The 12,666-nt window shown below is 36.8% G+C and overlaps 1 gene segment (V, D, J or C); it reads left to right on the forward strand.

Annotated features, from left to right (window-relative positions):
• Positions 1 to 340: 340 nt before the first annotated feature.
• LOC120739737 lies at positions 341 to 954 on the forward strand. The segment is given in 2 exon segments: positions 341 to 484; positions 608 to 954. Coding segments are annotated over 2 exon segments (417 nt in total).
• The last annotated feature ends 11,712 nt before the right edge of the window (positions 955 to 12,666 follow it).

A 12,666-nucleotide genomic window follows, 5' to 3' on the forward strand; every position in this document is an offset into this window, starting at 1 on the left:
AATACCACTACCTTCAGTAAAAGACCAGCTTTAACAATAATTAAATACCAGCATGATGGGAAAACAGGGGGAAACAAAGGGGGAAGACAAGCATGAAAAGACCCAGAGGTCAGACACTGACCCAGGCTGCTGCTCTCTGGACATGCAGAATCTGGTTGCCTGCTTACTCACTAAACTAAACTGGCATCCCATCATGATCATTTTCTTGCTTGCATACACCCCCTTGCACCTTTAATATTTCCTCTCATAAGGTGGCAGCATATATCCTTGCTCAGAATTGTATACTGAGCAAAGAGTGTGCATTTGTAATAGTTATTGACACAGTGATATTCATTATAATAAACTTAGGACGTAATAAGACTCCACCTGTTGATTGCTCATTTTCTCATGAGAAAGTTTCTTCATTGATGAGAAATGATCGACGCAACAGAGAACATCATGATCATTCTTCTCCTCAGCATCTATGCTAACATCCTAGTTTCAGGTAATATCATGGATATTTTCAAAATATTTTAGAATAGTATTACACGATGTTACTGACATAACTTTAAGTTGCATTTTATGATTTTCATATAATGTGTATTAATTTTACTTGATGTCTTTTCAGCAGGTTCCAGTGTTCAAGTCTACCAGACTCCAACTAATATTTACACAACAGGAGGAGATGCTAAAATCTACTGCTCACACAGTATTCCAACCTATAACCAAATCCTCTGGTACAAGCAGTCAGAGAAAACTCTACAATTACTTGGATACCTGCGTTTTGCCACAGTTACTCCAGAGACGGGAGTGAACGTAACGATAGATGGTGGTGCAAATGAAAAAGAGAACTGCACATTAACGCTCAAAGATCTCAAAGTGAGCAGCAGTGGAGTGTACTTCTGTGCTGCTAGTTACCACAGTGCTGAATATCACTGCACCTCAATACAAAAACCTATCAAACACATTTTTTGATATCTGTATTGAAGCTCACAGCCTCAAACACCTGGAATCAGCCATTATAACCAATGTTGCTCTCACAAATATCAGATATTATAATATAGGGTTCCCCGTGAGTAGCAAAGCAATATTTAACCTGCTACATCAGGTTATAAAAAGCAATGACATAACTTGCCCACATGTATCATTTTCACCTTGCCAGGTTGATTCTATTACTTTTTTTTTTTAAGTTTCCAGTATCTTAATATCTGATTGAAAAATAATTATATTGTTCTGTTATCTAATACAACCAAATTAATAAGCTATTTCCCTCAATAAACACTCTGTGAAGAAGGTGTTATGGTAGTTTACAGTTAAGGTTTCTGTGAAAAGAAACTGTGTTATTAACTTTCTAAAGAAACTATAAATTTGATGATTGTGTTGTATAGCTACATGAATACCAGCTCAGTGCTGGAGATTAATGATCTTAAGTTGTTTTATAACTTAAATAGCACTACCTTTGGTAAAATACCAGCTTTAGCAATAGTTAAATACCAGCATAGTTTAAGATGGAAACACAATAACAAGTAGATTGATGTTCATTCAGTCAGAAAACACAACATCATTTTCTTCATTTTCTTGTCTCCTCACATCCCCTTGCACCTTTAACATTTCCTCTCATAAGGTGGCAGCATATACCTTTGTTCAGAATTGCATACGGAACCAGGAGTGCAACTTTGTAATAGTTATAGACACAGTGATGTTTATGATAATAACCTTGGGGTATAATAAGACTCCACCTGCTGAATGAAAGTCTGTGCATGAGAAAGTTTTTTCATTGGGAGAAATAATCGACACGAGTGAGATCATCATGATCATTCTACTCCTCAGCATCTATGCTAACATCCTAGTTTCAGGTAATAACATGGATATGTTCACAATATTTTTGGACAGTATTATACAATGATACTGACATAACTTTAAGCTGCATTTTAGAATTTTTATACAATGTTTATTACTTTTGTTTTGTGTCTTTCCAGCAGGTTCCTCTTTCAGTGATCAAGTTCACCAGACTCCACCTAATATTTACACAAAAGAAGACCAAGCAAAAATCTACTGCTCACACAGTATTTCAGGCTATTACCAAATCCTCTGGTACAAGCAGTCAGAAAAACAGCTACAATTTCTCGGATACATGCTTAATGACAAAGGAAATCCAGAAACTGGAGTGAATGTGATGATGGACGGGGATGCAAAGACAACATAAGAATTGCACTTTAACAATCAAAGGATCTCAAAGTGAGCAGCAGTGGAGTGTACTTCTGTGCTGCTAGTTACCACAGTGCTGCACATCACTGCACCTCAATACAAAAACCTATCAAACACAATTTTTTAATATCTGCATTGAAGCTCACAACCTCACACACCTGGAATCAGCCATTATAACCAATGTTGGTCTCACAAATATCAGATATTATAATAGAAGGTTCCTCATGAGCAGCAAAGCAACATTTAAGCTGTCATATCCTGTTATTAAAAACAATGACACAACCTCCCCACATGTATCATTTTCACTTTACTGACTTGACGCTGTGACAATTTTTAAATTTACTGTAAAAAAACTTTTTTCCCCCCTATTATCATCTAATACAACCAAATGAGTGATAAGATATTTCTCTTAATAAACACTACTATTATGGTATTTTACAAATGAAATTGTGTAATTACTGTTGTTCATTAATTTCCTGGTTATATTGTATGGCTGAATAAATATTGGCTCAGTGGACTGCTGCTCTCCGGCCATGCAGCATCTGGTTTCCTGCTCACCCACTGAGCTAAACTGGCAACATCATGATCGTTTTCTTGCTTGCTCACATCCCCTTGCATCTTTAACATTTCCTGTCATAAGGTGGCAGCATATATCCTTGCTCAGAATTGCATGCTGAACCAGGAATGTGAATTTGTAATAGTTACTGATATACTGATGTTTATGGTAATAACCTTGGGATATATATAAGACTCCACCTGCTGAATGACAGCTCATGTGAAAGCTTCTTCATTGAAAAGAAAAGAAATAATCAACACAACTGAGATTGTCCAGTCAATATGATCATTCTACTCCTCAGCATCTATCTTAACATCCTAGTTTCGGGTAATATCATGAATATGTTCAATATATTTTAGAACAGTATTATACAATGTTAGTGGCATAAGGTTAAGCTGCATTTTAGAATTTATATATATCGTGTATTACTTTTGGTTCGTGTCTTTTCAGCAGCTTCCTCTTTCAGTGATCAAGTTCACCAGACTCCACCTGATATTTACACAAAAGAAGACAAAGCAAGAATCTACTGCTCACACAGTATTTCAGGCTATTACACAATCCTCTGGTACAAGCAGTCAGAAGAACAGCTACAGTTTCTCGGATACATGAGTTATGACAAGGGTAATCCAGAACCAGGAGTGAATGTAACAATGGATGGGGGTGCAAATGAAAAAGAGAACTGCACTTTAACAATCAAAGATCTCAAAGTGAGCAGCAGTGGCATCTACTTCTGTGCTGCTAGTCACCACAGTGCTTCACATCACTGCACCTCAATACAAAAACCTATCAAACACATTTTTTAATATCTGCATTGAAGCTCACAGCCTCACACACCTGGAATCAGCCATTATAACCAATGTTGCACATGATTCCTCATGAGCAGCAAAGCAACATTTAAGCTGTCATATCCTGTTATTAAAAACAATGACACAACCTCCCCACATGTATCATTTTCACCTTACTGTAACTTAAAAATGTTTTTAACTTCTTAAAAAAAATCTCTTCTTTTCCTATTATCATCTAATACAGTCAAATGTGTGATAAGATAATTTTCTCAACAAACTCTGTTGAAAGTGTTATGGTAGTTTACAATTAAGGTTTTTGTGAAATGAAATTGTGTTATTACTTTTGTTCATTCATTTGCTGGTTATATTGTATGGCTAAATAAATATTGGCTCAGTGCTGGACTTTTAATGACCTCACACTGCTTGACAGTTTCAACAAATAGGTAGATACCAGCATAGATTAAGATGGAAACACAAAAGCAAGTACACTTATGTTCATTCAGTCAGAAAACACAACTTCATGATTGTTTTCTTGCCTGATCACACCCCTTTGCACCTTTAGTATTTCCTCTCATAAGGTGGCAGTATATATCCTTGCTCAAAATTCTATACTGAGCAAAGATGTACATTTGTAATAGCTTTTGACACACTGATGTTTATGATAATAAGCTTAAGATATAATGAGACTCCACCTGCTGAACGACAGTTTGCTCATGAGAAAGTTTCTTCATTGATGAGAAATAATCGACACAACTGAGATCATCATGATCATTCTACTCCTCAGCATCTATGCTAACATCCTAGTTTCAGGTAAAACCATGAATATGTTCAATTTATTTTAGAACAGTATTATACATTGTTACTTACATAACTTTAAGCTGCCTTTTATTATTCTTATGTATTGTTTCTTTCTTTATAATTATCTATTTTCAGCAGCTTCCTCTTTCAGTGATCAAGTCGACCAGACTCCTGCTAACATTTACACAAATGGAGAAGAAGCTAAAATCCACTGCTCACACAGTGTTCAAAGCTTTTACCAGATCCTCTGGTATCAGCAGTCAAACAAAGAACTACAGTATCTTGGATACATGTACTTAGGCAAAAGTTCTGTAGAGACAGGAGTGAATGTGACAATAGATGGGGGTGCAAATAAAGGTGAGAACTGCACATTAACGATCAAGGATCTCAAAGTGAGCAGCAGTGGAGTGTACTTCTGTGCTGCGAGCTCCCACAGCGCTGCAGATCATTCTACCTCAGTACAAAAACCTCCCAGGTGCATTTTAAAAAAATATTTCTATTAAAAGCTCACAACCCCTCACACCTGGAATCAGCCATTAATACCAATGTTGGTCTCACAACAATCAGATATGGGAAAAGTTTCATTTTGAGCACCAACGCAACATTTAAACTGCAGGTTGTAAAGAGCAACCTCCAACATTAAATATGTCTGATATACCCAATATTTACCATGAACTAAATCTCAACTAAAAATCTCATGTGTTTCAGTTCGGAATATAAATATTTAGTCAATGATATGTTTTCTTCTCTCTGTATAGCACTACAATAGAGTTATATTCAAACAATCTGTGATTGAAGTTCAGAATTTCAGATTCAGGTCACGAGGTTTAATAAAAGTGCTACTTTAAATGTTCAGGAAATAACTGTCTTCTTCTATACACAGTATTAAATTTTCAGAGGCTAAAAACTAACTGAATAAGGGATACTTTAAAATGTAAGTACAATTTGAAAGCCTTTGCAATGACTGCTTCTATTCTACATAGGCATAAACAAATGCTGCATGTCCTTGCTTCAGATTCTCTGTTAGGCCTCTATTGCAACCACCTTAAAGTGAGCTTCTTTGTGGTTCTTAAAACTGGCCTTTTTGGTCAAGATCACGTGACTTGGCCATTGAAGAATATCCCATTTCTTTGCATTGAAAAACTCTTGAAATTACAACAGTGCTTCATATTACTGCTCATCAATACTTAATCTTCTCAAACTCCAGTTTCCATCTCTTTGTCTCACAGCACCTTTAAAACCTGTCATAAGGTGGCAGTATGTCATTGACTTTTACGCTGAAGCCATTGTGTGAATTTGTGGTCATGGCTGACACAATGAAAACAAAACTGAGCTGAGGATATAATAAGACTCCACCTCCTGAGTGATGGTTAGCTTAAAAGGGAGTTTTCTCAGAAAAAGAAAGATTGGAAATCACCATACCTGGGAACATCTGTCACACCAAGGCATCATGATTATTTTACTCCTAAGCATCTATTTTAAATATATTCTAGCTTCAGGTAATGCCATTGGTGATAAATATATTTCATAATAATAAAATAAAACGTTACTGTCACAACATAAAGCTTCATTTTTAACAGAACTTTTCGTCTATTCTTATGGATTGTGTCTTATTTTTGTTTGATGTCTGTTCAGCAGGTTCCTCTTCAAGTGATAAAGTCGACCAGACTCCAGCTAATATTCACACAAAAGAAAAAGAAGTTAAAATCTACTGCTCACACCGCATTCAAGACTATAACCAAATCCTCTGGTACAAGCAGTCAGAGAAACAGCTACAATTACTTGGATACCTGCGTTTTGGCACAGGTACTCCAGAGACAGGAGTGAACGTAAAGATAGATGGGGGTGCAGAAAAAGGAGAGAACTGCACATTAACGATTAAAGATCTCAAAGTGAGCAGCAGTGGAGTGTACTTCTGTGCTGCTAGTTACCACAGTGCTGCACATCACTGAACCACAATACAAAAACATACCAAACACTTTTTTTTAATATCTGTATTGAAGCTCAAAGCCTCTCCCACCTGGAATCAGCCATTAAAACCAGTGTTGCTCTCACAAATATCACATATTATAATGAAAGGTCCCCCGTGAGCAGCATTTAAGCTGCCACACCCTGTTGTTAAAAGCAATGAACTAACTTCCCCACATGTATCATTTTCACCTTGCTGAGTTGAGTCTGTGACACTTTTCTAAGTTTACTGTTTAAGTTAATATTTTTTCATATTCAATTTTCAAAAACTTTTTTTCTGTTATGTAATACAACCAAATTAATGATATGACACGTCTCTCAATACATTGTATGATGACATCATTACATCGTTTACCATTAAAGGTGTTTTTATGAAAAAAAAAATTCTGTTATTAACGTTCAAAGAAAAGGAAACTGTAAATTTGCTGGTTATATTGTAAGGCTACATGAATACCATCTCAGTGCTGGACTGTAAACAACCTAAAGCTGTTTTATAACTTAAATAACACTTTCTTTAATAAAAGACCAGCTTTAACAATAGTTAAATACCAGCACAGATTAAGATGGAATTACAATAACGAGTAGATTGTTCATTTAGACAAAAAACACAACATCATGATCTTTTTCTTGCCTGCTCACACCCCCTTGCACCTCTAATATTTCCTCTCATAAGGTGGCAGTATATATCCTAGCTCAGAATTTTATACTGAACCAGGAATGTGAATTTGCAATAGTTATTGACATACTGAGGTTTATGCTAATAAACTTGGGATATATAAGACTCCACCTGCTGAATGCTCATGAGAAAGTTTCTTCACTGAAAAGAAATAATCAACACAGATGAGATTATCCAGTCAACATGATCATTCTACTCCTCAGCATCTATCTTAACATCCTAGTTTCAGGTAATATCATCGATATGTTCAGTATATTTTAGAACACTATTATACAATGTGACTGACATAACTTTAAGCTGCATTCTATAATTCTTATATAATGTGTATTACTTTTGTTTGATGTCTTTTCATCAGCTTCTTCTTTCAGTGACCAAGTTCACCAGACTCCACCTAATATTTATACAAAAGGAGAAGATGCTAAAATCTACTGCTCACACAGTATTTCAGGCTATAACCGAATCCTCTGGTACAAGCAGTCAGAAAAACAGCTACAATTTCTCGGATACATGCTTTATGACAAAGGAAATCCAGAACCAGGAGTGAATTTGACGATGGATGGGGCTGCAAATCAAAACGAGAACTGCACATTAACGATTAAGGATATCAAAGTGAGCAGCAGTGGAGTGTACTTCTGTGCTGCTAGTCACCACAGTGGTGCACATCACTGCACCTCAATACAAAAACCTATCAAACACATTTTTTATATCTGCATTGAAGCTCACAGCCTCACACACCTGGAATCAGCCATTATAACCAATGTTGGTCTCACAAATATCAGATATTATAATAGAAGGTTCCTCATGAGCAGCAAAGCAACATTTAAGCTGTCATATCCTGTTATTAAAAACAATGACACAACCTCCCCACATGTATCATTTACACCTTACTGTGTTGAGTCTGTGACATTTTTTTAAGTTTACTGTACCGATTATCAAACAAGTAAAAAGACATTTCTCTCGATAAACACTATGTTGAAAGTGTTATGGTAGTTTAAAGTTAAAGGTTTTTGTAAATTTAAATTGTGTTATTACTTTTGCTCATTAATTTGCTGGTTATATTGTATGGCTAAATAAATATTTGCTCAGTAGGACTTTTAATGACCTCACACTGCTTACCAGCTTCAAAACAATAGATAGATACCAGCATAAATTAAGATGGAAACACAATAACAAGTAGATTGTTCATTCATTCAAGCAAAACAACATCATGATCGTTTTCTTGCTTGCACACGTCCCCTTGCATCTTTAACATTTCCTGTCATAAGGTGGCAGCATATATCCTTGCTCATAATTATATACTGAACTAGGAGTGTGAATTTGTAATAGTTATTGACATACTGATGTTTATGGTAATAACCTTGGGGTATAATAAGACTCCACCTGCTGAATGAAAGTCTGTGCATGAGAAAGATTCTTCAATGGGAGAAATAATCAAACCAAGTGAGATCATCATGATCATTCTACTCCTCAGCATCTATCCTAACACCCTAGTTTAAGGTAATAACATGAATATGTTCAACATATTTTAGAACAGTCGTTAGGTTTATCTAGGCACAAACATATTGCTGGAACAACCGAGACAACCTACTGCAACTAGCAAAACATAAGACACCAGGCAGAACTCTTTGTGCAATCTCGCGCGCGGGAAGCTAACTATGGTCAAGTGTTGTTCTGTCCACTTGAACTCCATCAGACTCTCAGCCAGACTTTAGCGTAGCGCTCCTTTTATTGTGGTTACATGAATATGCATAGTTGCATTAACATATGGAATCTTAAACAGGCATGTGTGTGAACAGAGAATACCTGTCTGTGTGTACATGTAAGTGTGTTTGATGTTTTTTTCCCCTTGCTACCTAGCCTGACATGTCTCCCCACTGTGATGTTTGTGTATTGTATGTATGGTCGGCAAAGTCTGTCATCTCGGTTGTGGGCAGCTGCAACTGACAAATAAAGGCTGTCTCATCATCTTATAATCAAACAATCTGTGATTGAAGTTCAGACTTTCAGATTCGGGTCAAGAGGTTTAAATAAAGTGCTACTTTAAATGTTCAGGAAATAACTGTCTTCTTCTATACACAGTATCCAAATTTCAGAGGCTCAAAGGTAAATGGATAAGGGATACTTTAAAATTATAAGTACAATTTTAAAAGCTTTGCCTCTGTTCTACATAGGCATAAACAAATGCTGCATGTCCTTGCTTCAGATTCTCTGTTAGGCCTTTACTGCAGCCACCTTAAAGTGAGCTTCTTTGTGGTTCTTCATGCCTTTAGTTTGGCATTAAATAATGAAAAAACTGGCCTTTTTGGTCAAGATCACGTGACTTGGCCACTGAAGAATATCCCATTTCTTTGCGTTGAAAAACTCTTGAAATTACAACAGTGCTTCATATTACTGCTCATCAATACTTAATCTTCTCAAACTCCAGTTTCCATCTCTTTGTCTCACAGCACCTTTAAAACCTCCTGTCATAAGGTGGCAGCATATCTTTGTCTTTTATGCTGAATCAGTTGTGTGAATTTGTGGCAACAGCTGACACAGTGATGAAAACAAAACTAAGCTGAGGATATAATAAGACTCCACCTCCTGAGTGATGGCTTGCTTAAAAGGGAGTTTATTCAGAAGAAAAAAGATTGGAAATCACCATACCTGGGAACATCTGTCATAGCAAATCATGATTATTCTACTTCTAACTATTAATTTTAGCTGTATTCTGGTTTCAGGTAAAGCCATGAATATCTTCACTATATTTTAGTAGGGTGCAATGCTATAATAATCCTGTATATCTGTTTATCTATATTTTATAATTTAGATCATTTTAAGGCTTATACTTATGGATTGTGTCTTATTTTTGGTTGGTGTCTGTTTAGCAGGTTCCTCTGACAGTGATCAAGTCAACCAGACTCCAGCAAACATTTACACAAATGGGGAAGAAGCAAAAATCCACTGCTCACACAGTATTTCAAGCTATAACCAAATCCTCTGGTACAAGCAGTCAGAGAAACAGCTACTATTGCTTGGATACATGTATTATGATAAAAGTTATCCAGAACCTGGAGTGAATGTAACAATTGATGGGGATGCAAGGCAGCACAAGAACTGCATATTAACGATTAAGGAATTTGAACTGAGCAGCAGTGGAGTGTACTTCTGTGCTGCTAGTTACCACAGTGGTGCACATCACTGCACCTCAATACAAAAACCTATCAAACATGTGTTCTTAATCTGTTTATTACAGCCTCTCACACCTGGAATCTACCATTATAACCAATGTTGGTCACAGAAAGATCAGATTACTGCAAGACGCCGGAGACAGACGCAAACTCAACTGCAGCTTTATTGCTGGGTTACATAAATTTAGAACCATGTACAAACAAAGGCATAACTATGAACTAGAGAGAAGAACACTGAACAAATCGCAGAAGATTGATAACATGACAACAACAGGAGCAACAGGAGACAAGAGGTAATCCGGGAGATGGAACACAGAAGTGGACACAGTTGAACTTAATCAGAAGCAAAACTCAAAACACTGAACACGGGATGTGAGAACTCAAAAGTAAAACACAAAATACAAGACAGATGCAGACTTGACTCTGAGACATGGCAACATGAGGCGCAGAACCAGAACAGAAACCTTGAAACCAGCAACAATAAATATAACAGCAAACCATAATTCAAAGAGGAAAACGTAAACCAGCAACACAAAACACTGGGTTGCAGACCGAGGACCGTGACAGTTCTTTCATATATCATTATCCATTAGCTAAGTTGTACTTATGTGAAAAGCTTTAACAAATAGGTCGTTTTGTGTAAAGTCTTCAAGCTGATCATTGTTGTTGTGTTTTGTTTTGTTTTTGTTAGTTTGTTTTCATTCACATTAACATGGTATTAGTTTCTCAAAAAGATAAAGCACTGCTATCAATGACCATCTGTTGATCTCACAGCCTACAGCTTGTAGCACCTGAAACACTTCTTGGCGTATGATGCTAGGCTATCTGTGACTTTTACACTGAACCAGTAGTGTGGATTTGTTTAAGACTCCTCCCACTAAATGACAGTTTCTTCATCAGACAGTTGGAAATAATCAGTACAACTGAGAACATCTTTCATAGCAAGACATCATGATAATTCTACTCCTAAGTATTTATTTTGAATGTATTCTAGTTTCAGGTAATACCATCAACATGTTAATTGCATTTTAAATTGGTATCATACAGTGCTAGTGTTATAAGTGTATTTAAATTGTTATAAAATTTGTCTTACTTTTGAATTATGTATGTTCAGCAGGTTCCTCTTTAAGTGACCAAGTCCACCAGACTCCAGCTAATATTTACACAAAAGAAGAAGACGTTAAAATCGACTGCTCACACAGTATTCAAAGCTATGACCTAATCCTCTGGTACAAGCAGTCAAAGAAACAACTGCTGTTGCTTGGATACATGTACTTAGGCAAAAGTTTTCTGGAGACTGGAGTGAATGTAACGATTGATGGGGGTGCAGAGAAAAATGAGAACTGCACATTAACGATTAAGGATATCAAGCTGAGCAGCAGTGGAGTGTACTTCTGTGCTGCGAGATATCACAGTGGTGCATATCACTAGACCTCTATACAAAAACTTCCCAAACACATTCCTTTAATATCTGTTTTACAGCTCATGCCCCTCACACCTGGAATCTGCCATTATAACCAATGTTGGTCTCCCAACGATCAGATATTATAATATGAGGTTTCTTGTGAGCAGCAATTCTACATTTTAGCTGTTGGTTTACACACACAATATTATAAAGATTTTGTCACTGTCCAAATATGTATAGACTGAACTATGTCATTGCAAACCTACATTGTAGCAGTTCATTAAAGTGTAAATATTGGACAGAGCTGCCATTATCAACCGAATTAATTGTGAAAATCAGTGAATTTTACTTATGTGAACAATGATTCATATTACTACTCATTAATACATAACCTTCCCGAACATCAGTTTTCTTCTTCTCACAGGCTGTGAGCTGTTAGACCTGTGCACCTCTAACACTTCCTGTCATAAGGTGGCAGTATATCTTTGATTTTCACACTGGAACCAGTAGTGTAAATTTGTGATGATGGTTGACACAGTGATGATTGCATAACTGAGTACATAACATGATCAAAACAACTGAGAACATATTTCAAAACAGGGCATCGTGATCATTCTTCCCCTAAGCATTCAATTTAACTGCATTCTTGTTTCAGGTAATGCCATCAATGGCATTACTGTATCACACAGTGGGCGGCTGGAAACAAACCAAAAGTTAGTGAGAGTAGGAGGCAGAGAGTGGGCAGGCTGGTGAGCAGGTGAGTCCGTCCTTTGACAGGTTAGAGAGATCATGTGATCAGGTGAGGTGGGCAAGCTTGACTGGAGATTTCCACAGCTAGTAGGTGAGTTTGTTTCCAAGACAGCAAGAATTTCCAAGACAGACAGGAGCAGGTAATTCAGGTATACAAGGAGAGACAAGTATTACTACAGACAGGCGATTTCAAACAAAATGTACTAAATGCTCACGATAACAACAACAACTACCGGGCAAACAAGTGATGTAGCCTCCAGCCTTGATCTACCAAGCACTTGACTGCCAAATATAAGGCATGTGTAGGAAGGATGGACAAATGGGGAAACCGCCCTGCATGAGGAGCCAGCCCAGCAACTTCACCTGAGACT

The sequence above is a fragment of the Simochromis diagramma genome, unplaced genomic scaffold, assembly GCF_900408965.1.
Source record: "Simochromis diagramma unplaced genomic scaffold, fSimDia1.1 OVJJ01000304.1, whole genome shotgun sequence".
NCBI classification, from domain to species: Eukaryota; Metazoa; Chordata; class Actinopteri; order Cichliformes; family Cichlidae; genus Simochromis; species Simochromis diagramma.